Source organism: Diaphorina citri, unplaced genomic scaffold, assembly GCF_000475195.1.
Source record: "Diaphorina citri unplaced genomic scaffold, Diaci psyllid genome assembly version 1.1 scaffold870, whole genome shotgun sequence".
Lineage (NCBI taxonomy): Eukaryota > Metazoa > Arthropoda > Insecta > Hemiptera > Psyllidae > Diaphorina > Diaphorina citri.
In genome coordinates this window covers 73908-101027 of record NW_007378302.1, presented here as the reverse complement: position 1 = coordinate 101027, position 27120 = coordinate 73908, and the positions used below count along the sequence as shown (strand labels likewise).

Below are 27120 nucleotides of genomic sequence, written 5' to 3'. Positions count from 1 at the left end.
AAATAAAGATAGTTAGAATTCGTTTTTTACCCCATATATACAATGTTATAGTCCAGCTTCTCCCTTGAAAACAATGAGACATCATAGTTTGGCTAGCCTTTTTTGAGGAAAAATAAATAAATAACGTTGAATCACTAGTACACTTCATCAAAAGTTGAAATCATATTCATAGCTTAATTAGTAAAGGATTTTTTTTTCTTTTTAAACGCAAAAAATTGATAAAAATGTCCAATCATTGGAATGATAAAACGTAATGCATGTGCAGTTGTGTACGGACAGCACACATTTTCCCAGAACGTACGGAAATTCCACCGAACCTCTCTGCCTCTACCGTACGCACTGAAACGTTGTTCTCTTTTACCTTGATAACACAATCACTTGCCGTGCTGCGAAGACTTGTTGAGTATTAATACCTACCAACGTTTTTGTTTACGTTGCGAAGAGAAAGTATTTCCTTGGGTTTTGCCAAGGTAAAGTTACTCGGAGCGTGGTTTCAAAGTTGCCAGATCGATCTGGTATTTATTTTTCGCTGATCTCCAGTTGCTACGCGCATCATGACTGGTGTGGATTCTATTATCAACTATGAAAAGTCGGACCGGGAAGATTATTACGGGATTCTCGGATGTGATGAATCCGCCACGGTAAGTTCCATTGATGAATTTGATTTTTTGAAGGCAGCTATAACAGGTCAGATCAGGGCACGTGATCTTGATTTTAAAATAACATCTGATATATTTTCTTGTAAAATAATATTTATTTAGACTGCGGATTAAGTATTTATTTTATTAAATACATTTTTCAGTAATAAAATATTATTTTAATTTTATCTTTGTACAAATAAGCTATTTCATGTCAAACGATAATGTGAAGGTGGCAAATTATCCAGGAAACGGTCACCGATAAAAACAGACAAGGGATGACTACTAACTATCTTGTAGTCCCATGGGGAGGTGCTACAGATATTGCGAAATACAGGAATCAGGTAATGACGGGGAAATACAAATTATGGAAATCATCAAATACATTTGGGAAGAAACATTCTAGATGTTGAAATAAACTGAATATTAAACAAATTAGGTAGGTACATAGGTATTGATTTTCTCTAATCACTACGGGCTAAAAAATTCCCGGAGGGACGGACCCTGCTTGTTCTTTATAGGTCAAAAGGAAAATGAGAAAAAAAACAATGTTTCATACAATCAGATTATTCTCTTTGTTTTGAAACAGGTGCAATTGAATAAATAGAAAGGTTTTGTTTCCAAGTGTTTAGTGCTTGAAGCGTGTGTGTAATTACTGTGTGTAGCATGTTGCATACGTCAAACATAAAACCAGGCGTTCATAAAAATAGAGTAAGTAGGTCTTTGGGTAAGATCAGTGATCAGTGCAGCAGTAGTAGTTTCAAGTCCGTACAAATAATAGCTACATGTGCAAACGTTGGTAAAGTAAATATTTGCGAACACACAAGTGCAATTTTATATAGCTGCAGTATACGTCAAACATAAAACCAGGCGTTCATAAAAATAGAGTAAGTAGGTCTTTGGGTAAGATCAGTGATCAGTGCAGCAGTAGTAGTTTTCAAGTTGTCAACTAGTTACTATGTTACTAAATGCCGTAAATGCCTATGGCCTATTATATGATATTTTAACTTTATTTATTAGAAAAGAAAGGAGGGTTGAGAGAGGGAACTGTTATTGTCCCAAAATCAAAGAGAGGAGGAAAACAGGATAACTCACTCTTTACACATCTCTATAATTTTCCCCCTTGCTAATGACTTTTTAAATCATCACAAAAATCCCAAACCACAACCCTAGTAGCCTTTTTTAATTACTGAAGCTTAAATTCAAAACAGTTTGAATATGACGATGACAAATCTAGCAGTATAACTTTATGATAAATTCAATAAGGGATAATAAAAGTTTCCCCTTCCCCCAAATATTATCCTGTGGTGATAGTTTTACCCTTTTTAATCCCCCCAGAATAATTAACCATTGGGGGTTTAAATTGTCCCTCGGCCCATAAATCAGCTCCGAGCTCTGCTATCGAAATATTTTCACTGTCCAATAATATGTATAATCAAACTTATCCATGTTTTAAGTAAGGAAAACCTAAGCCTACCAGCTATTATGATATAAATCCTCTAAATTTCCACCTTACTGTCTACTCTCACAGGTAATCAAATTCTAATTGGTCACAAAGATGCCCGGGTTATACCACTCTGGCTAGACACATATAAGCAGTATAACGCATCTCGGGGGGGGGGGGGATTGGAGACTGTTTTATGTACATTACTAGCACTACTTTGGGATAAAATAATAATGCTCATGGTTCACACGCGGATTTTTGACTGGAGAGCACGTTAAAAAAAAAATACAGATTGCAATACTTTCTCATTGCTTGTAATACTTTGGTAATAGAAGATAAAAAAGTACATTGTTTGACGATAAACAATCCACGTCCACAAAATCCCATATCCACAAAACAAATGACTTGAACAAATGGCGCGTTCATTGTGCTGAGAAATGAGTTGGATTCAAAGCATGAAATGGAACTTGGGATCCCATTTATCTTGCAACGTGCAATTAGAAGGAACGTTTTGGGGCTAATAGACTGTACACGGAAACATGTAACAAAGGAAGAAGAGAAAGAAAGAAAGATGTGCTGAGAAATGAGTTGGATTCAAAGCATGAAATGGAACTTGGGATCCCATTTATCTTGCAACGTGCAATTAGAAGGAACGTTTTGAGGCTAATAGACTGTACACGGAAACATGTAACAAAGGAAGGAGAGAAAGAAAGAAAGAGAGGAAGAGGAGGAGGAGGAAGAAGGGAGAGAAAGAGGAGGGGAAGAGGGGTAGAGAAGGGAGAGAGGAAGGAGAGAAATAGAGGGAGGGGAGAGAGGAGACACAAAAGAAAACTGTGAAAATAAGCTGGTACACATTTTCTATTTTCTTCGCAAAAAAATGAACGAAAACTGGAAGAAGGGAGAGAGGAGACACAAAAGAAAACTGTGAAAATAAGCTGGTACACATTTTCTATTTTCTTCGCAAAAAAATGAACGAAAACTGGAAAAAAAAAGAAAATGACGAAAAAGAAACAAACTCGAGGAGGTAAGAACGTTGGATAAACAAAGGGATAAGTCTCCTTGATCTTTAACCTTCATTCTCCAGTCTTTTACCTCCTATTCCCCATTCACTTCCAAACTCTTTTTTTTTTCTTCTTTTCTTCATTTTACCTTTTTTGAGAACGCTGAGCTGAAGGATGAGCTTTTACATCTACATATATATATACTTTAATAGAATAAAGAGCTGGGATGGAAAATAACCCTCGGAATGGACACTGGAGAACCGCTTTGGGACAAATAAGGATAAGGAGGATAAAAGACTTTTTGATAAAGGTACTTACATTTTATAATATTGATACGCTTCTTTGATTTATGCTCTCTTTGATTTGTCCCATTGGATAGAAAGGTGGGAATGACACTCAGCCCAAATGTTTTGACTCCACTTGAAGAAAGCTTCAGCTGAACCGAAGAAAATTTCGGAAATCGGGTGTAGACGAAATCTGAAAGTTATGTAATTGAGAGTATACAGATCTCTGGTTTGTTAACTTTTGGTGTTTTTTCCAATGTTGAGTCTACAATTTCAATATGGGGCCAAGAAAGAAACCAATGTAATGAGTGTCGCGAAAAACCACCCATGGTAAAATACTATTTCCTGAGAAAGTCATTTACAGTGTAACATTTTCCAATTAACCACCTAGAGAAAAACACGTCCCGGAAAAATCAACCACAGTGAAACATTTTGCGGTCTAAACTTTGCACCACGAGCGACGAAAACATGACCTCAAACAAAAGTTCAACACAAAGTCAAGGACTTCATTACATTTGTGCAACAAGTCTTGTGCCAAGAAAGAAACCAATGTAATGAGTGTCGCGAAAAACCACCCATGGTAAAATACTATTTCCTGAGAAAGTCATTTACAGTGTAACAGTCATTTACAGTGTAACATTTTCCAATTAACCACCTAGAGAAAAACACGTCCCGGAAAAATCAACCACAGTAAAACATTTTGCGGTCTAAACTTTGCACCACGAGCGACGAAAACATGACCTCAAACAAAAGTTCAACACAAAGTCAAGGACTTCGTTACATTTGTGCAACAAGTCTTGTTACAGTGGTGTGTTGAGAGGAGAGGATTGGGATTTCTCCCTGCAGGTTCAATGGAAAAGGGATGAAAAAAGAAATAGGGATAAACAATAAAAAGAGTTATATTTTAGGGAAGGGGGGTTGGAATTTGACTGGTAACAAATGGATGCTTGTTAAGACGGTAAGTTAGTTCTGTTAAGGATGGAAACTTTATCTACTTCTAGTAACTTTATATTCACTTCCTTTTTGTCTTTACTTGTTCCTGTTGCAAAGAGGTATTCCAAAATGAGGTCTTCTCGGTAGATGTTCAACACGAAACCTTACAGACTGGATGTCATCCAACTTACACAGGTGAATTTGTAAGCTTGATTCGAGCCTTACATCCAATCGTGTGTGCTGACTGGGCATACTTAATTATCTTGGGAATAATAAATTAAAGTGCTCTTTTCCCAAAGAAATGTTTCATAAGTCGTAATACTTGAGGAGAGATGGAAAGAGTCAAACCACGTAGACATGGCCCGATTCCATTTCAATCAATATATTGCTCCTTTTGCTGTTTATAAATAGCAAAGAAAAAGAAGCAAATTATCCTACACCTATGTTTTGTGGTGTTTACCCGCCTCGCCTCCCGGTACGCTTGATTCACCACTGTTAAACTACTATAAAAAGTCATGGTAGTTGCGTCAGGGAATTACTTCTGAGGAAGGATATTAAATTTCATGTCCTAAAGATGGGTATTCACTATTTAATGAACCCACTTGGACACAAACATATTTTCCATGTATTATTCACACAATATGTCTGTGAAGCTAACGATACATTGGGATTTCCGAAGCTGTTCAAATTGAGCTTTTAGATCCCGTAAAACCCGAATGTAACACTGAGGGGGGGTAGTTGCGTCAGGGAATTACTTCTGAGGAAGGATATTAAATTTCATGTCCTAAAGATGGGTATTCACTATTTAATGAACCCACTTGGATACATATTTTCCATGTATTATTCACACAATATGTCTGTGAAGCTAACGATACATTGGGATTTCCGAAGCTGTTCAAATTGAGCCTTTAGATCCCGTAAAACCCGAATGTAACACTGAGGGGGAAAATATATACAACAGCGTAATACTCTTATTTTATACTTTTGTACATGGGTATCACATATTGCACTTTAGTAAATTGGATTTCTTTAAAAATATTTTACGTGAATATTATATTCATACATAGTACGAATCAGCTGTAGGTACATAGTGACATGACGTAGCAAAATCAAGATCAAGGTATTCCCCAGTCCATTGGGATTTCCGAAGCTGTTCAAATTGAGCTTTTAGATCCCGTAAAACCCGAATGTAACACTGAGGAGGGAAAATATATACACAAGCGTAATACTTTTATTTTATACTGCGTACTTTTGTACATAGGTATCACATATTGCACTTTGGTAAATTGGATTTCTTTAAAAATATTTTACTTGGATATTATGTTCATACATAGTACGAATCAGCTGTAGGTACATAGTGATATGACGTAGCAAAATCAAGATCAAGGTATTCCCCAGTAAATAGTTTGATAATCCGACATAGTCAGGAATCACACATTATAGTCTGTTGTAAATGTACTTACGAGATACCAATGATTGCACATTGGAAATAAATTTAATAGATATGAACCTGGACCTCAAGCAAATGATGGTACAGAGTTGGAATTTTTAACTCTACCGACATGGATAAATTATTTATTTTACTTTTTATGTGCCCCTAGGGTTTACTCTTCTCTTCAATTGCTTTAATGGACTTTTAATTTTTCCAGCATTTTCAGTTTAAATTACTACTCGTATAATGTCCATTTGTAGATACGAGTAAGTATACCCTTAACTCCTAGTTCCTACTGAAAAAGGCTCAAAGTTCAAAAAGCAACCTGATTTTTATAATACCTTCCTCACTTTCAACATGCAATGTGAAACTTTGGGTCACTGTAGTATTGGGCATTAGTGCTGTCGGTTTTAACATAATGATATAGAGGGGTAATGTTTGAAGAGACTGGTAAATGAAGATAAAGTGTGAGAGTACCTGATAGACATATCTATCATAAAGGCTGGACTATACTCACTTTCAACATGCAATGTGAAACTTTGGGTCACTGTAGTATTGGGCATTAGTGCTGTCGGTTTTAACATAATGATATAGAGGGGTTATGTTTGAAGAGACTGATAAATGAAAAGTGTGAGAGTACCTGATAGACATATCTATCATAAAGGCTGGACTACGTCAACAAAGGCCAATGGCAGGATAACAGAATTACCCGACATGGAATTCATGGGAGCACAGTGGGTGTTGAATTACCTAGCAGTGAACAGACAAGAGACAAAATCAACATTAGCACACCTCCCTGCCACTTGTGCTGAAATGGAATGCAATTATAATATCATTAGCCTGTGTTGTGTTAATGGAAAATCATTAGGAAAATACAAGGGATGTGAAACGCCAATGGCAGGATAACAGAATTACCCGACATGGAATTCATGGGAGCACAGTGGGTGTTGAATTACCTAGCAGTGAACAGACAAGAGAGCAAGAGACAAAATCAACATTAGCACACCTCCCTGCCACTCGTACTGAAATGGAATTCTTTACTTGTTCCTGTTGCAAAGAGGTATTCCAAAATGAGGTCTTCTCGGTAGATGTTCAACACGAAACCTTTTAAAAGTGTGTTCAGTTGTTCACACATAGCAGACGGCCGGTCGACTATGTTTGACACGAAACCTTTTAAAAGTGTGTTCACACATAGCAGACGGCCGGTCGACTATGTTTAGACACACCTTAAGAACCTTTAGCGGTGTATACGGAGGGCCACTGATGGTTCTCTCAGCTTGATTTAGTAGTTAGTACCTATAAAGCTATCGACAAGTAAGAGAAAATTTTCGCAACCACTGCAGAATTTCACTCAAATTTCACAAAAATATCGACCTACCTAGTACAACATAAAATTAAGAACCTTTAGCGGTGTATTCGGAGGGCCACTGATGGTTCTCTCAGCTTGATTTAGTAGTTAGTACCTGTAAAGCTATCGACAAGAACCTTTAGCGGTGTATTCGGAGGGCCACTGATGGTTCTCTCAGCTTGATTTAGTAGTTAGTACCTGTAAAGCTATCGACAAGTAAAGAAAATTTTCGCAAACACTGCAGAATTTCACTCAAATTTCACAAAAATATCGACCTACCTAGTACAACATAAAATTACAGAAACGAAATCTGGCCTTACTTACATGGTCGCTATGTCGCCAAGGGGTGTTCATTACATGCACATTGGAAATAAATTTAATAGATATGAACCTGGACCTCAAGCAAATGATGGTACAGAGTTGGAATTTTTAACTCTACCGACATGAATAAATTATTTATTTTACTTTTTATGTGCCCCTAGGGTTTACTCTTCTTTTCAATTGCTTTAATGGACTTTTAATTTTTCCAGCATTTTCATTTTTAATTACTACTCGTATAATGTCCATTTGTAGATACGAGTAAGTATACCCTTAACTCCTAGTTCCTACTGAAAAAGGCTCAAAGTTCAAAAAGCAACCTGATTTTTATAATACCTTCCTCACTTTCAACATGCAATGTGAAACTTTGGGTCACTGTAGTATTGGGCATTAGTGCTGTCGGTTTTAACATAATGATATAGAGGGGTTATGTTTGAAGAGACTGATAAATGAAAAGTGTGAGAGTACCTGATAGACATATCTATCATAAAGGCTGGACTATATCAACAAAGGCCAATGGCAGGATAACAGAATTACCCGACATGGAATTCATGGGAGCACAGTGGGTGTTGAATTACCTAGCAGTGAACAGACAAGAGAGCAAGAGACAAAATCAACATTAGCACACCTCCCTGCCACTCGTACTGAAATGGAATGCAATTGACAATTCTCATGATTTTCAAATATTTACTCATATGAAAGAAGAAAAAATTAAAAAAATTACACCGCAAAAATTTTTCAGTTACGTTATGTACTTCTCGAGATATGCGCATTTTAACGCGAGCGAAAGATGTGGCAACAGTGCATGACTAGCGATACGTCATTCCATAGTTAGGCGAGTAGAAAAAAAAATCCCTCGAAAAGCGCGAGTTCAAACACAAATATCTCGGCAAGTACACGACGGATTTTAAAATCGAAAACAGATTTGTGAATGTGATTTTTGACCGCTTCGTTTTATTTATGTTAGGTTGAATTATTTTTTACATGAGAATCCTCAATTATAATATCATTAGCCTGTGTTGTGTTAATGGAAAATCATTAGGAAAATACAAGGGATGTGAAATGTGTGGAAACCGTGGGAGACCGAGGGAATGAGAGCGGGAAAACAGGATGTAGGAATGTTTGAGAGAAAATTCTCGAGATCTCTCGAGTTAATGCAAATATCCTGAATGAGATTGCAAATGTGCGAAATTCCAAGACATTCTCCTCGTTCCTCGTCATTTGTCATTCAATGATAATTTCCTTTTTAAGTGAATAACGCCGTCGTAATGCTTTACACGAGGATATTGAAGAATGTTTACAGAATACAGAAGACTACAATGTTCGTGTCTGTTGTGAACATACATTGTCGGTCATGTGCCAACAAAAGTACGTACGTAACTCACAAATGACTAGGATACATAATGCACTGAAACTTTCGTTTAGATTTTAGGGGACGATAACTATATTCCATATTTTCCGAGTGTAAAAGTAATATTTCTTACCTGGAGACAGTTGTAAACGTACAATACAACACATGTGTGACAAGTGTCATGTAGTTTCATTACTACCTCTTACCCATAACAAAATATAACATATTAAGCGCAGGTATACATTTTCCTATACGGAGGAAACTTCACTTGTTCAGGGAGCTCAGAAGCGTGAATTATTCGTACAAAGGCACATGTGACCCATTTATGGTTTGGGCCGATTTCTGGAAGAGGTCGTACAAAAGAATCATAATCAAATGCGGCACGATTTTTCAGGATTTTGCTACAATCTTAGCTATGTACTCGTATTTTGTTCGTTTGAATTTTTCCACAGAGCTGCTGAGCCGCGCAAATGTATACGCTGTCTTTTGCATCTTAAGGTAAACGTTCCACAGAACCAACTTTTCTCTTTCCGTGTCCTAAAAATGAACACAATACTTATTTCCCATACTTTCATAAATGGGAGGCAAAATAAATCTACTCCTCTGACTAAGGGGAAGCTTAGGAGGCAACAAGGTCGATAAAAATAGCGGCTTGCTCTGTCTATTTCCATTTGACAGTTATGATTATGACTATGCCACATGGCTACGCCAGCTCCACAGTCTACTAAAGCTAGTAGCATAATTACTGTTAATAGTAAGTGCTTAATTGGCAATCAGCATAACGAGGCGGCTGTCAATAACAATATCATGCCGCACTTAAGTAGTGCTTGACTGGCAGTCATCACACTGGCGTGCTAAGCAGAATATACGTGGTTCTAATCCCGCGATGGGAGAGGTGGAAAATATAACAAGGATGTCATTTGGTTGACTCTAGTGCAGACTCCAGAGCTTAGACTTTTAAAGACTGCTTACCGTTTATATTTATACACAGCATTCATATCTGAAACTCAAGATGAAGTGTGTGTGAACTGAATGAACGGTTAAGAGACACATCGAAGGTGGTGTGCGAGGATTTTGATGGTTGTCCTGACTCTTGTGACATCAGGACCACAAAGGTTGAGATACATAGGAACTAGTAGAAGATAAAATGATAATAAATATAAATAGGTAAGCTAGGTAATATTCCCAAGTGAGTGGGTATATACACCATCTTGTATTGTAAATTGGAAATGGAATTACATATTCTGAGGGACTGCCAGTGAGTCCAGTGACGTAGATACTATTTCTCCCCCTCTCCCTCACACACACATATACACATACGAGGTTTTGTTTGAGGCCCCTCTAGGTCAATACTCGTATAAGATTGGATTGACCGGAGACGAATGTTCCAAAATTATAGATAGGGGGGCAACTGTACCTGTGAGGGCTGCTGAGGTGGGATATACGCCAGAGAGAACTGTGTGGGTCCGTTTAGGGGGGCCGGGGCCCTCCTTCGAACTCCATTTTTTCACCTTTCGTGTCAGACTCCTAAAATTTGGAGCATCCAACCCCCCTCGACGAAATCCTGGATACGGCCCTGGTCTGGGAAAAGAGCTTCCGATTTGAATTGGACTGTGTGGGAAAAGAGCACTTCGACATAAAGTGGGGTATTTCTCATCTTCTGGAATCGAGAATATTATTTCACCTCTTGAATTTATAATTTCCTTGTATTTACTCAACCACAGACGGCACAAACCACAGCCTTTAGTGGCAATTTTAGGTGAACAAAGTTCTAAAAGGGTCTGGGAATTTAAGCAATTCGGCCAATTTCCGCAACTCCAATCTCCCCACTCTTCACTTTATGCGCAGGGAAATATTGAAACATATTGCGTTGGAACGGAGTTTTTTCTGTGAGTGAAATAAAAGTAGTAAAAAAGATGAGTAGGAAGTACAGAGTCGTTCTTGGAACAGGCCACAGGTTTCTTGTGGCTTAACGTGGGAGGTTTTTTTTTTAGTATCGTATCATAAATAGGTATTAGTCAGCTTTTGATCTAGTACGCATAGAATATTATGGGACAGAAGCAGGATTCAACCTTTTTTTTTTTTTTTTGAGAAAATGAGTTCTGTCGCCTTTTGTTCAGTAGCCTCCCTGTCATACTCTAAGAAGTAAAAATAGAGTTCTTCGTACAACCTGATGCTTCTAGGAAATAGAAAATACAATTTTCTCTCAGGTACATGGTTTCTGGTAGAAAAAAAGTAATGTTACTAGACGGGAAACGTTTTCTCTTTTGCAAAATTTGCCGTTTCATTAAAATAAATGAGAAAGACAAGAAGAGAAAGAGAGACAAGAAGGAGGGGAAAGAAGGAAAAAGAAAAGGAAGTGGAGGGAAAGATAAAAAGAAACCAGGACAAAGAGAGGAGAGCAGAAACGATGGAAAGATATTTGAATTTTTCCATTCCAGCGTTGGAAAAAAAAGTTACGCATTTTGATGTCTTGTCTTAAACAAATACGAAAGTACCTCCTCCCTTAGCTAATAAGTTACTTTTAAAGACTAAGAAAAAAGTAAAAATAAAAAATGGAGGTAAAAAGTTACGTTATTACTCAGGATGTCTCTGTAAAAGCGGTACAAATAAATTGAAAAATGAAAATATACTTTCTGTATACAGGGTGTCATAACTACAGATGTACCTACATAGAGAATATTCATCAATCAATGGGTCGATACATGCTGTATTTTGTACCTTCAGAATCTCAAACTAACAAAGAATTTTTCAAAGACTTCCTTAAAAAAAAAAAAGAAAAAAAAAAAAAAGAACAAATTTCTTCAAGATTAATAATTCAACTGGATGTACTTCAATCTCTTAGTTTCGTCTCCAGCATAAATGTTTACACTATACAACGAACCCTGGTCCCTGTCATCAATAAGTAAATCCTAAGGGAGGGAAGAGAGCCTGTGGGATATTTATTTTTCTGAAAAAGCTTTCGATAAGGTAAAAGCTCCTGAAAGCATCCAACGTTTACGTGAGGGTTGAAACCACAAATGCTGGAGCAAATGTGTGTCACATAATAATTATAAATGGGTGGAGAAAGAGTAGGAAGGAAAAGGTAATGAAAAAAAAAGAGCAGATAGCAGGAAGGGAAAGTTCGATATGAAAGAGAAATAAAGAGATTGAAAAGGGTCAACAAGGTAGATACGAAAAATTGGAGAGAAAAAATCCGAGGACATCAGAATGTACCTACGCAGAATTAAGTATTAGAAGGGACACATGACTTGTTTAATATCCTTTTCAGTTCTGAGCCCTTTAAGCTCTGAAAGCTCTCTCCGTCTCCTCTTTGTCCCTTATTCGCTTCCTCTCGTATTCCTTTTCCATCCTACCACCCGCTGTTTTGTCTTTCTCCAATGATAAAATATCTACTCTTGGTCTTCCGCTGCAATAATTTCCATTCTTTTTTCACGCTATTCTCTCTTCCCCAAAGGCCCTTTCTTCTCTCTTTCTCTCCTATTTACAAAGTTTAAATCCTTGTCTCTTCCTAGGGGTTCCGTCTCTCTTCTTTCCCTTTTAACCTCTTGTTCTCCTTCCTCTCTATTTATTTCTTCCTCTTTTCCTGCAGCAGGTAATTCTCAGCGAATTTGAATGGTTCAACATAGAGATGGACTTAGAAGGTCCTTATATTGGATCCGTATATTGATTTAAGATTTCTCTAGAATTTGCTTCTGCATTAATTCATTTTGATCTGAAAGTCATTATTTAGATTATGTAGGTACGAGTATGGTATGTATACGATATACCTACCTTGTGTGCAATTGATTCCTCGTCTGTACCTATCACTAATGTGTCTAGCGTAAAGTAGCTAATTATGTATAGGTACGTAACCTTAATCTTGTGAGTAGGTATAAACAGTCAAGTACTGAAGTAAAGCACACCCAGTTAGCACGCAAGCTTACATCCAGGGGCTTGATTTTGACAGGATTTCTAAGTCTAACGTCTTAAACTTGGATTCCTCGTCTGTACCTATCACTAATGTGTCTAGCGTAAAGTAGCTAATTATGTATAGGTACGTAACCTTAATCTTGTGAGTAGGTAGGTACAAACAGTCAAGTACTGAAGTAAAGCACATACTTAATCATCTTAGGATTAATAAATTAAAGGGCTTTTTTCCAAAGAAATGTTTCATATTATGTCGTAATACTTGAGGAGAGATGGAAAGAGTCTAACCACGTAGACATGGCCCGATTCCATTTCAATCAATATATTGCTCCTTTTGCTGTTTATAAATAGCAAAGAAAAAGAAGAAAAATATCATACACCTATATCATTTGTCATTCAATGATAATTTCCTTTTTAAGTGAATAACGCCGTCGTAATGCTTTACACGAGGATATTGAAGAATGTTTACAGAATACAGAAGACTACAATGTTCGTGTCTGTTGTGAACATACATTGTCGGTCATGTGCCAACAAAAGTACGTACGTAACTCACAAATGACTAGGATACATAATGCACTGAAACTTTCGTTTAGATTTTAGGGGACGATAACTATATTCCATATTTTCCGAGTGTAAAAGTAATATTTCTTACCTGGAGACAGTTGTAAACGTACAATACAACACATGTGTGACAAGTGTCATGTAGTTTCATTACTACCTCTTACCCATAACAAAATATAACATATTAAGCGCAGGTATACATTTTCCTATACGGAGGAAACTTCACTTGTTCAGGGAGCTCAGAAGCGTGAATTATTCGTACAAAGGCACATGTGACCCATTTATGGTTTGGGCCGATTTCTGGAAGAGGTCGTACAAAAGAATCATAATCAAATGCGGCACGATTTTTCAGGATTTTGCTACAATCTTGGCTATGTACTCGTATTTTGTTCGTTTGGATTTTTCCACAGAGCTGCTGAGCCGCGCAAATGTATACGCTGTCTTTTGCATCTTAAGGTAAACGTTCCACAGAACCAACTTTTCTCTTTCCGTGTCCTAAAAATGAACACAATACTTATTTCCCATACTTTCATAAATGGGAGGCAAAATAAATCTACTAATTTCCCTCTGACTAAGGGGAAGCTTAGGAGGCAACAAGGTCGATAAAAATAGCGGCTTGCTCATCAAATCGGAAGCTCTTTTCCCAGACCAGGGCCGTATCCAGGATTTCGTCGAGGGGGGTTGGATGCTCCAAATTTTAGGAGTCTGACAGGAAAGGTGAAAAAATGGAATTCGAAGGAGGGTCCCGGCCCCCCTAAACGGACCCACACAGTTCTCTCTGGCGTATATCCCACCTCAGCAGCCCCCACAGGGACAGTTGCCCCCCTATCTATAATTTGGAACATTCGTCTCCAGTCAATCCAATCTTATACGAGTATTGACCTAGAGGGGCCTCAAACAAAACCTCGTATGTGTAAATGTGTGTGTGAGGGGGAGGGGGAGAAATAGTATCTACGTCACTGGACTCACTGGCAGTCCCTCAGAATATGTAATTCCATTTCCAATTTACAATACAAGATGGTGTGCCCACTCACTTGGGAATATTACCTAGCTTACCTATTTATATTTATTATCATTTTCTCTTCTACCAGTTCCTATGTATCTCAACCTTTGTGGTCCTGACGTCACAAGAGTCAGGACAACCATCAAAATCCTCGCACACCACCTTCGATGTGTCTCTCAACCGTTCATTTAGTTCACACTTCATCTTGAGTTTCAGATATGAATGCTGTGTATAAATATAAATGGTAAGCAGTCTTTAAAAGTCTAAGCTCTGGAGTCTGCACTAGAGTCAACCAAATGACATCCTTGTTATATTTTCCACCTCTCCCATCGCGGGATTAGAACCACGTATATTCTGCTTAGCACGCCAGTGTGATGACTGCCAGTCAAGCACTACTTAAGTGCGGCATGATATTGTTATTGACAGCCGCCTCGTTATGCTGATTGCCAATTAAGCACTTACTATTAACAGTAATTATGCTACTAGCTTTAGTAGACTGTGGAGCTGGCGTAGCCATGTGGCATAGTCATAATCATAACTGTCAAATGGAAATAGACAGAGCAAGCCGCTATTTTTATCGACCTTGTTGCCTCCTAAGCTTCCCCTTAGTCAGAGGGAAATTAGTATACCTACTCACAAGATTAAGGTTACGTACCTATACATAATTAGCTACTTTACGCTAGACACATTAGTGATAGGTACAGACGAGGAATCCATTCACAAAGTTAAGTTCACCTTGAAATCAGGAGATCAATTCACATCACCTGATCAGTCAAGGTCCAGCTTGTAGTCGGATCTACTAGCCGATAAGTAGTAGAAGAAAATCTTACTACTTTATGTCGACATGAGAAATTTAGAATCCGACTTATGACAAAAGAATTGACCCACTATCTTAGTATCGATTATTTCTTGCGGACTCTTGCGTCACAAATGGAAATAATAAAATATTTTTGCTTTTAACTTAGTTATACGTCCCTACACGACACAATGATACATATTTAGGGATACATATTTATACATATGCACATATTAAGGGATTTATATTTAATCCTCCAGATTTGTGCCTCGTGGGAAACTTTGTCCCATAAGTTAATTTTGAAAATTAAAACTAATATACACGATGACATTTTCCCGAGAATCTCGCATACGTTTTCATATCTCTGGAGTCTAGATACATTTCATAATATTTTGGTGTCAGCTTCCATTAAAACATTAAATTAAAGAGGCGCGCACCCGAAATTTGTTTAAAAAGCCGGAAGGCTCTTTACTGATGTAAAAGAGCAAAAGCTCCTCCAAGTGCGATAAAATGAGCGTGGGAAATTTTCAACGAAGAGTAGGATGGTGCCTGTTTTAAAAGAGACATCTATTTTAATGAACTTTGCTTGCAGCCATCTTGAAGAAAAGGTCACAAGAATAATAATTACATGAACATTAAATATCTTTCCAAATTTAAATAAAATTTAGTAGAAATTAAACGACTCTTCAGGTTCTTAGGTACTAGGTATTTGAGTGATGCAATTTCGGGGCTCTTTGCCTTTTTAAATCCCAATGAGAACAAAGAATAAGAAGATTATTGTGGTTCTTCTAAAATCCATTAGGTACTAGGTATTTGAGTGATGCAATTTCGGGGCTCTTTGTCTTTTTAAATCCCAATGAGAACAAAGAATAAGAAGATTATTGTGATTCTTCTAAAATCCTTTGTTGAATTTATTTTGTCTATTTCAGGTATTGGATGGACGAATCCGAGTGAATAGCATATGAAGAATGTCCCTGGTAATTTGATTTGGAAAGAAGTTATTCAATTGATATCCACTGGCAATAATGGACCCACAATCTCCGAGATGTAGGAGGTAATTAACGAAAAAGGCACAAATCTTTGTGTAGAGAACTTATTAACTACACATCGACATATTATGTACATCTAAAATTTCAATTACAAATTTTCAACGGATAATAAAATCCAGAAATATCCAAAAACTATGAAAAATTTACGGTAGGTACCTGCGTAAAAAATCTATCTCCAACTAACTTATACTCGTCCCCCTCGACGAAATCCTGGATACGGCCCTGGTCTGGGAAAAGAGCTTCCGATTTGAATTGGACTGTGTGGGAAAAGAGCACTTCGACTTAAAGTGGGGCATTTCTCATCTTCTGGAATCGAGAATATTATTTCACCTCTTGGATTAATAATTTTCTTGTATTTACTCAACCACAGACGGCACAAACCACAGCCTTTAGTGGCAATTTTAGGTAAACAAAGTTCTAAAAGGGTCTGGGAATTTAAGCAATTCGGCCAATTTCCAACAAAGGGTCTGAGGGGGACACCTGTTGTCTATTCCACGAACAACTCCAATCTCCCCACTCTTCACTTTATGCGCAGGGAAATATTGAAACATATTGCGTTGGAACGGAGTTTTTTCTGTGAGTGAATAAAAGTAGTAAAAAAGATGAGTAGGAAGTACAGAGTCGTTCTTGGAACAGGCCACAGGTTTCTTGTGGCTTAACGTGGGAGGTTTTTTTTTTAGTATCGTATCATAAATAGGTATTAGTCAGCTTTTGATCTAGTACGCATAGAATATTATGGGACAGAAGCAGGATTCCTTTTTTTTTTTTTTTTTTTTTCTTTTTTGAGAAAATGAGTTCTGTCGCCTTTTGTTCAGTAGCCTCCCTGTCATACTCTAAGAAGTAAAAATAGAGTTCTTCGTACAACCTGATGCTTCTAGGAAATAGAAAATACAATTTTCTCTCAGGTACATGGTTTCTGGTAGAAAAAAAGTAATGTTACTAGACGGGAAACGTTTTCTCTTTTGCAAAATTTGCCGTTTCATTAAAATAAATGAGAAAGACAAGAAGAGAAAGAGAGACAAGAAGGAGGGGAAAGAAGGAAAAAGAAAAGGAAGTGGAGGGAAAGATAAAAAGAAACCAGGACAAAGAGAGGAGAGCAGAAACGATGGAAAGATATTTGAATTTTTCCATTCCAGCGTTGGAAAAAAAAGTTACGCATTTTGATGTCTTGTCTTAAACAAATACGAAAGTACCTCCTCCCTTAGCTAATAAGTTACTTTTAAAGACTAAGAAAAAAGTAAAAATAAAAAATGGAGGTAAAAAGTTACGTTATTACTCAGGATGTCTCTGTAAAAGCGGTACAAATAAATTGAAAAATGAAAATATACTTTCTGTATACAGGGTGTCATAACTACAGATGTACCTACATAGAGAATATTCATCAATCAATGGGTCGATACATGCTGTATTTTGTACCTTCAGAATCTCAAACTAACAACGAATTTTTCAAAGACTTCCGTTAAAAAAAAAAAAAAGAACAAATTTCTTCAAGATTAATAATTCAACTGGATGCACTTCAATCTCTTAGTTTCGTCTCCGGCATAAATGTTTACGTACACTATACAACGAAGGTCGATACATGCTGTATTTTGTACCTTCAGAATCTCAAACTAACAAAAAATTTTTCAAAGACTTCCTTAAAAAAAAAAAAGAAAAAAAAAAAAAAGAACAAATTTCTTCAAGATTAATAATTCAACTGGATGTACTTCAATCTCTTAGTTTCGTCTCCAGCATAAATGTTTACACTATACAACGAACCCTGGTCCCTGTCATCAATAAGTAAATCCTAAGGGAGGGAAGAGAGCCTGTGGGATATTTATTTTTCTGAAAAAGCTTTCGATAAGGTAAAAGCTCCTGAAAGCATCCAACGTTTACGTGAGGGTTGAAACCACAAATGCTGGAGCAAATGTGTGTCACATAATAATTATAAATGGGTGGAGAAAGAGTAGGAAGGAAGGAAAAGGTAATGAAAAAAAAGAGCAGATAGCAGGAAGGGAAAGTTCGATATGAAAGAGAAATAAAAAGATTGAAAAGGGTCAACAAGGTAGATACGAAAAATTGGAGAGAAAAAATCCGAGGACATCAGAATGTACCTACGCAGAATTAAGTATTAGAAGGGACACATGACTTGTTTAATATCCTTTTCAGTTCTGAGCCCTTTAAGCTCTGAAAGCTCAAGTTTTCAAAGTGGGTAAGGTAACCTACCCATATTGATTTTGCATTTTTACCCTACTTTTCCTCTTTCACCTCTTTTTCGTAAAATTGAAAAATTTAGGACGGTTGATACGTAAATACTAAATAGTGTTGTACTACTTGGGGGTTTAGTTCAAGTGTCTCATCGATATTTATTTCAAGTTGACCTACGTGATTCATGTCCCTAAAAACCGAAAAACAGTTTAAAACATGATGACATAAAGGAAAAAATCACCGCAAAATCAATGAAGAGTGAGGATTTGAGTAACCAGGTCAAACAACTGAAAGCTCTCTCCGTCTCCTCTTTGTCCCTTATTCGCTTCCTCTCGTATTCCTTTTCCATCCTACCACCCGCTGTTTTGTCTTTCTTCAATGATAAAATATCTACTCTTGGTCTTCCGCTGCAATAATTTCCATTCTTTTTTCACGCTATTCTCTCTCCCCCAAAGGCCCTTTCTTCTCTCTTTCTCTCCTATCTACAAAGTTTAAATCCTTGTCTCTTCCTAGGGGTTCCGTCTCTCTTCTTTCCCTTTTAACCTCTCGTTCTCCTTCCTCTCTATTTATTTCTTCCTCTTTTTTTGACCTCAGATTTGGATTTTTCCCAACTTTTTACACAGGAATCGACCATTTATTTATAATTTTTACCCATTTGCAACTGCTCCAATCATCATACTCAAAGCTATCTTTCGCAGCCCGTATATCTACTTTCTATTTATAGGAATCCCCTTATTATTTGTTATCGCATTTTCCTTATCTCTATCTCTTTCCCTTTTGTATCCTTTTCATGCAAGTTCTCATAATAATTGGATTTTTTCCCCTATTCTTCTTGCCTTTATTTTCAGTCTTTTTTTTCACTTCTGTTATAAGCATCGGAGTGACCTTCGAAAATGACAGCTAGTGCTTTATCTTTAGTCGGAGCTTACCAAGGGGCTATTCCTTAAAGAAGTTCCCATTTTAAATTTCGCAATAGCTGTGAAGTAATACTACACAGGAATACATTGATTTTATTGACTGATTGGCTATCATTAGTCCAACTTGAGGTGACGTCATTTTGACGTCAAAATATTTGCGAAATGGGAAGTTGCTTGCAGGAACAGGGGCTTAAAGTCGGATTAACAAGGGGTTGAAATTATTGCTGAATGTTGAAATTATTCCTATACAGCTGTCCTCATTCCAGACTGGAAGATCTCTTTCCCTTTTGTATCCTTTTCATGCAAGTTCTCATAATAATTGGATTTTTTCCCCTATTCTTCTTGCCTTTATTTTCAGTCTTCTTTTTTTCCACTTCTGTTATAAGCATCGGAGTGACCTTCGAAAAAATGACAGCTAGTGCTTTATCTTTAGTCGGAGCTTACCAAGGGGCTATTCCTTAAAGAAGTTCCCATTTTACATTTCGCAATAGCTGTGAGGTAATACTACACAGGAGTACATTGATTTTATTGACCGATTGGCTATCAGTAGTTCAATTTTGAGGTGACGTCATAGTGACATCAAAATAGTTGCGAAATGGGAAGTTGCTTTCAGGAACAGGGGCTTAAAGTCGGATTAACAAGGGGTTAAATTATGCCTGAATGTTGAAATTATTCCTATCCTCTCAGCTGTCCTCATTCCAGGCTGGAACTCAATATCGGATTAACATCATTCCCGTTTTCGTCCAACCCAGTAAGCCTCAACCCATAGAAATTCTCTGGAAGAGATGCCACTGACAGTTCAATACACAGGGATGAGATACAGTCACTCTAACTCATCGACATTCAAATGAAATATGGGGAAATAAATACAATAACCTCACGTATAACAAAAGTCCCTCATCCCGCATCTAGGGAGGGAATTTTCATCCCCACATCCAGTGAGGTATTCTATCCCTGAATTCCTGGGAGATCATCCCTCCTCTGCCATCCTTCTCTTCTCTAAATGGTCTCTCCTCTTTGGCCTTTCATGTAGCAAGTTCCCTCTCAATGTCCTAGATTCCTCCCAAATTCTCAATCCTCCCATCGCTTTTTATCGCTCTAACATGTTATCCTCTCCCTTTTCCTTATACTCTTTCCTCTCCCTCTCCATGTCCTAGTTCAGTTCTCTTCCGCATTTCATACTCTCCTCTCTTTCACAGTTCCGTCCTCCCTGCTCTCCCATATATCCTCTTTCCAATTTATCCCCTTATTCCTTCCTCTCTCCTCTTTATCCCCTTATTCCTTCCTCTCTCCTCCTTATCCCCTTGTTCCTTCCTCTTTTCCCACCCATACGACGTATAACAAAAGTCCCTCATCCCGCATCTAGGGAGGGAATTTTCATCCCCATATCCAGTGAGGTATTCTATCCCTGAATTCCTGGGAGATCATCCCTCCTCTTTACTCCTTCTCTGCCATCCTTCTCTTCTCTAAATGGTCTCTCCTCTTTGGCCTTTCATGTACCAAGTTCCCTCTCAATGTCCTAGATTCCTCCCCAATTCCCAATCCTCTCATCGCTTTTTTTCGCTCTAAGATGTTATCCTCTCCCTTTTCCTTATACTCTTTCCTCTCCCTCTCCATGTCCTAGTTCAGTTCTCTTCCGCAATTCATACTCTCCTCTCTTTCACAGTTCCGTCCTCCCTGCTCTCCCATATATCCTCTTTCCAATTTATCCCCTTGTTCCTTCCTCTTTTCCCACCCATACGATCCTCTTTTCAATTCATCCTCCTAGTTGTGTGTTTGATGAACTGGAAAAATAAAATACTCTCTTGTGACGATAAAGTAAACAACTCCTGCGTTACCTTTCTAGTTTCCAGTGAGAGAGATGTTCTTTTCATCTTTATGCCAGGGATAAAATCTCAAAGTATACTTTGGTAGTTAACGTGCAAGGCTATAGTTTGAGGTTGAACTGAATCCACTTGGATTAGGTTTATGGTCAAGTTGAAGTGTGGCCATGGGTATCGTATCCATTGATTTTAAATTTTAGCGTTCTAAGAACTCATTTTTTTTTTCTTTCTACAAATGCTCAAGGTCTCAAGGTCAAACTTGAGTTTTTAGTGACGGGCTTTGACCGACCGTTCGGCGATAAGCTACCCGCCTACTCACATTAACTTCGCCCAGGTTGAGTGGGGCTGGGAAAAGCCAGCAGCACGAGATTGCCCAGACACTCATCCGTATACCAACCACCCACAACTTTGCTTAACTTTAGTGATCCATTAGAAACTGACGTGATATCGCCGTTCGCTCTTCTTTATCGGTAGGTATTCGTACAAAATTTGCATTTCAAATACACACAATATATCAATATAAATACACATTTCAGTGAACTTTAACTTTGCTTAACTTTAGTGATCCATTAGAAACTGACGTGATATCGCCGTTCGCTCTTCTTTATCGGTAGGTATTCGTACAAAATTTGTATTTCAAATACACACATATCAATATAAATACGCGTTTCAGTGAAATTCACCTACCTTGTATTTCAGGAGGAGCAGATCAATACGGAATATAAAGTGAGAGCACTCCAGTATCATCCGGACAAAAACCCTGACGACAAAGAAGCCGAATCCAAATTCCAACTACTCAACGTAAGCCTTTCCTTCTTATAGCAAACGCATATTATTAGAATCAATATATCATAATTGACCGAACGATAGTAAGGTCTACTTTTTAACTCAACCGACCATTTTGCATTTTTAGTTTGGATGTTTGTTCCGTTATAACTCGCGATTGCCTGGTCCGATTTTGATGAAATTTGGTACGTGAGTTTATAAGATCAAGGCAAGTCGATATAAAGTGAGAGCACTCCAGTATCATCCGGACAAAAACCCTGACGACAAAGAAGCCGAATCCAAATTCCAACTACTCAACGTAAGCCCTTCCTTCTTATAGCAAACGCATATTATTAGAATCAATATATCATAATGGACCGAACGATAGTAAGGTCTACTTTTTAACTCGACCATTTTGCATTTTTAGTTTGGATGTTTGTTCCGTTATAACTCGCGATTGCCTGGTCCGATTTTGATGAAATTTGGTACATGAGTTTATAAGATCAAGGCAAGTCGGTCCTTGAAATTTGGGGTCCCAGAGCCCAGAACTGATTTATGTATACTGCTCGCATAGGACAGAAAAGTCCCTTTACTCCAGCAGTAGACTACTGCTATCATAGTAGTTAAATTATCAAATTTTATAAAAGTAAAATTCCATACCTCGTCTGGGATTGAACCTACGCTCTCCTGTTTACCAGGCGAGTGTCTCGACCACTACACCACCGAGGCAGGTTAAAATTCCATACCTCAACTGGGATTGAACCTACGCTCTCCTGTTTACCAGGCGAGTGTCTTGACCACTACACCACCGAGGCAGGTTAAAATTCCATACCTCGGCTGGGATTGCCAACATAATGTGGCGATATCTCCAGTTCTATTTATTTTGAAGATAAGAATCCCTAATGAAGACAGTAACAGTAAAGATTAATGTACAGTTGATATGGTAGGAGAAGATATTTGAAAGATTCGCGATAAGAGATAAGAACAGAATCCCTGTATAAGTAAATACAAGGTGGGTTGAATTTGAGTGAACCATCACACTCAAAAACTTCTTTCAGCTCTAAATGAACTTACCAACTAACTATCCTATTACCTATAAAGGTGTGTCCAAACATACTCGACCGGCCGTCGATCGACGAGGTGAATTTATGTTGTCGAGGCAGTCTGGACGGTTCAGTCGACATCGATCGACGGCCAATCGACTATGTGTGGACACACACCTATTAATACTCGTGATCAAACATTTTCTAGTTTATCTAACACTGTATTTTTCTCACTTTCTCAGGAGGCAAAAGAAACGCTACTTGACCCAGAGAAGAGAAAGAACTATGACAAATGGAAGAACAGTGGTATTTCCATTAGCTATAAGGCCTGGACAAGCATGAAGGACCATGTCCATCAGGTAAGGAGAGGAGATAAGTATTGGGTTACTACTCGTATTACTACCCAGGAGCGGGTACTAAGAAATGCTACTTAAAAGTCCTTAAACGTTTGAAGAAGAGGAGTAAAAGAATGGCTGTTTTGGGATTAGTTTCTAAAACAGAGGAGATTCAGGAAGTTGTGATTCAAGATATACAGCCCTTTTGAGAGTAAGGAAAGTTCGGAAAGCACGGCGAAAAAGTTGGAAAAATGAGAATGAAGGAATTTAATTTCAGTCTTTTTTTCGGACTTTCATTTTGTTAATGTGTATTTTAAATTTCAAACCATTATAGATAATTAAGTAAGAAGATTATCGACATATCTCAATGCGTAAACGTAAGTGATAAACCTCTTAAAATAAAGTTTAGTATGCGCTCTGAGAATCACGTACGAGTAGCTTATAATAATTGACATTAAGTACCTTATAATAACTGACAAACTAATCTTTGTTCCATCAAAAAGATATTGCTAGGTTGCAGCACGGATCAGTGATGAAAATTTTAAAATAAAAAGTTTCCTACAGATTTACGTACGAGAGACCATTTAGAATTTAGGACGTGGCACACACCAATAATGTACACATCAGTGATGCCTCAATTGTGTAGTGGTCAAGACCCTCACCTGGTAATCAGGAGGGCGTGGGTTCACTCTCCGCTGAGGCATGCAATTTTATATGCAACAAACGGCCCTAACAGACATGGCCCTCTCTCCCTACATTCCTGGTTTCCATCTATTTATCACATGCAGCCGTTTTTCTTCGTCTTTTTTTATCATACTGTATCTTTTATGCTTAGTTCTAAGCTTTTATCTTGGGTATCTCTTTTGTGTTGTCTTTAGTCCCTTTACGTACAGGAAAAATAAGCACTCTATGAGTACTTACACCTTAGATCAATAGGTGTTCCATTTCCGTACAAACGGGCGTTATCTATTATGCCTCAAGATACCAACCTGACATTTATTCCCCCTGTATCTCCAGTCTTTAAGTATTTTATTATTAGATTTTATCTACTCAAAATATAAAATGATTTTATTATTATATGTGTTGTGACAAGATTGCTTTTGGTTGTTTTTATTTTCTCTTTGCTTTAAACTTGAAACTTCGAAAGTTTGTGGAACAAAATTCATCTATCTCAAGTTGCCCTTAGGAGTAAATCCTTATGGAATGGAAAGCCTGCTACATACGCTACGATTTGTAAGCAGCTAGCAGCATCTCACAATCAGAGTTAGATGTGAAACCTACCTGAAAGTATTGCATAGGTACCTTTTTCCTTATAATCCCACTTTATAAACCTCGGGATAAAAACGCCTCAAAACGGCCCTAACAGACATGGCCCTCTCTCCCTACATTCCTGGTTTCCATCTATTTATCACATGCAGCCGTTTTTCTTCGTCTTTTTTTTATCATACTGTATCTTTTATGCTTAGTTCTAAGCTTTTATCTTGGGTATCTCTTTTGTGTTGTTTTTTTCTTTAGTTTCCTACCTTCCTCTGTATCCTTTACCGTCTCTAAGTTTTCAAAGTGGGTAAGGTAACCTACCCATATTGATTTTGCATTTTTACCCTACTTTTCCTCTTTCACCTCTTTTTCGTAAAATTCAAAAATTTAGGACGGTTGATACGTAAATACTAAATAATGTTGTACTATTTGGGGGTTTGGTTCAAGTGTCTCATCGATATTTATTTCAAGTTGACCTACGTGATTCATGTCCCTAAAACCGAAAAACAGTTTAAAACACGATGACATAAAGGAAAAAGATCACCGCAAAATCAATGAAGAGTGAGGATTTGAGTAACCAGGTCAAACATAACCGTCAAACTAATGAACTATGATGATATTCCAGAACATAAAACCGGAAATACAGTACATTATCAAATCAGCAATGGGGAATTGCAGGGATAGAGCTACGTATTTCTGAAGCTATATCTTGATAAAACCTACAAAAAAAATATTTATAAATTCTGTAAATATATTCAGTAAATCTATTTACAAAATGTGTTGGTAAACATAATGAACTATGATGATATTCCAGAACATAAAACCGGAAATACAGTACATTATCAAATCAGCAATGGGGAATTGCAGGGATAGAGCTATGTATATCTGAAGCTATATCTTGATAAAACCTACAAAAAAAATATTTATAAATTCTGTAAATATATTCAGTAAATCTATTTATAAAATGTGTTGGTAAACGAAACATGAATATTGAAATTGCGTTGGTTAGAACAATGAGGACAGGATTTGTGAGGGCGGTATGAAAATGAGGAAGGACAAGAAGAGAGACGAGAGATATTGACGTATGAAAGTTAAAATAATGAGCACCAAATTGAATTATGATTTATGAACATTGACGCAATTCTAAAATTGTATAACGAATTATATTAGAGTGAAAATGAGGAAGGACAAGAAGAGAGACGAGAGATATTGACGTATGAAAGTTAAAATAATGAGCACCAAATTGAATTATGATTTATGTACATTGACGCAATTCTAAAATTGTATAACGAAATAACGAATTATATTAGAAAACTATTTATATTATGAAGTTTTCCAATAGAAATACACAGCAATATAATGTAACCTAATCTATTTTATTGTCAGCTACAGACTGTAGGTCCAAGTTATATGAACATGAATAAACATTTTTTTTATCCTATTCACCTATTTGAATTTTCAAAATAACTCTGTATTCGTGGGCACAGTTTCAATGTGTTCATTTATGCAATAATCAACAAACAAATGTGCTCAATAAAAACGGCACTTAAGTTGTGTTTTATTTAAAGGGGGAAAAAGTTGAACATAAAGGGAGAAGAACAGAATGATATACTTTTAATTTTAACCTCACTTCGGTCTGTCCATCATGGCAGAAAATAACTTTAATTCACCTTTTATTTTTCACAGATAAAAAATTGAATCGAGTTTTAACTCTGAGGGAAGAGCTCCAAGTATACTTGCAGCATTCCCCCGCTGTATAACCAAGCTGATTTTTTGCTTCAAATATCTTATGGCTCTTCCATCTCCGCTTTTTTCCATCATTATTTCCTCTGATTACTACTTCTCTTCTCTCATTTCAGTCAATGCACTGGGCCACATTCAAGACCAAGGACCGCATGTTGGGAGAGGGGGGTGCAGAGGCCTCCACTTCCTCCCCTGCTGCCCGCTCCTCCTCTGTATCAGCCGCGGCCAGGAGAGCCTCCGAAGGGGGCGCTAACATCCATTGGGGAGCCAAAGGCACTATGAAATGGGACAAGGATGCATCCAGCGATGTGGTCAATAAGTTCCGAAACTACGAGATCTAAGCGGGCAGACGATTCCAAGTTCGCGAAATTTACGATAATTTTGTTTACTTTTTTTTTGTTACATCCCTTTATACAAGGAACCACCTCTATTTTAATTTTTAAGTTTATAGAAAATTGAATTTCATTATAATTTTTAAGTTATAGAAGAACATTTGGGTTTCACTATCTTGCCGTTTTAAAGTTTTATGCGTTTATACGTTCATAGTTTAATATCTAGGTAGAAAATACACTTGTAGCGATCTTGCCCCGTTTCCCGACCTTTGGAACAATACGTACCTCTATTTTCTTTTCGTCCATGTTTTTATCGGGAAGTTTTGTGTTACTTTTTTTTCATTTTAGAAAGCCAAACGAAGAGACCAAAAAGAAATGGAACCTGAGTCCATTTGTCACAATTTATATTAACTTTCCCTGCAAAAGAGTAGACCATTTGAACGTGCCAAATTCGTCCATCTCATAATGGTGATACCTACAGAATACGATTTCGTTTGCTGGGAAAGTGTTTGAAGAATATAAAAAATCAATGTCAAATATCTGAACATCCATTTGTTCATTTTAATGTAACAAAACAGTAATAATAGGTATCATTTTTGAAAGTAAACATCTCAATTATTTCTTGAGAACTTTCCAAAATATACATTTTTA

The 27120-nt window shown here is 37.3% G+C and overlaps 1 protein-coding gene and 1 long non-coding RNA gene across 2 annotated transcripts; one reads left to right on the top strand and one right to left on the bottom strand.

The window, feature by feature from the left end:
• The first annotated feature begins 354 nt into the window (after positions 1-354).
• LOC103512654 (J domain-containing protein) lies at positions 355-27108 on the top strand. Its single transcript, XM_008477430.3, has 4 exons — positions 355-641; positions 21694-21795; positions 23045-23161; positions 26254-27108. The coding sequence occupies exons 1-4, from the start codon at positions 555-557 to the stop codon at positions 26476-26478; spliced, it is 531 nt and encodes a 176-aa protein (XP_008475652.1). The 5' UTR covers positions 355-554; the 3' UTR covers positions 26479-27108.
• On the bottom strand, positions 3211-7450 carry LOC113468842. Its single transcript, XR_003392453.1, has 2 exons — positions 7405-7450; positions 3211-3560 (listed from the first exon to the last, which is right to left on the bottom strand). It is a non-coding gene; the product is annotated as an uncharacterized LOC113468842 (long non-coding RNA).
• Positions 27109-27120: the final 12 nt, after the last annotated feature.

Coding starts and splice junctions, on each gene's coding strand:
- LOC103512654 (XM_008477430.3), top strand. CDS start 555: ATGACTGGTGTGGATTCTATTATCAACTATGAAAAGTCGGACCGGGAA. Junction 21,796..23,044: donor CCAAATTCCAACTACTCAAC/GTAAGCCTTTCC, acceptor TCACTTTCTCAG/GAGGCAAAAGAAACGCTACT. Junction 23,162..26,253: donor TGAAGGACCATGTCCATCAG/GTAAGGAGAGGA, acceptor CTCTCATTTCAG/TCAATGCACTGGGCCACATT.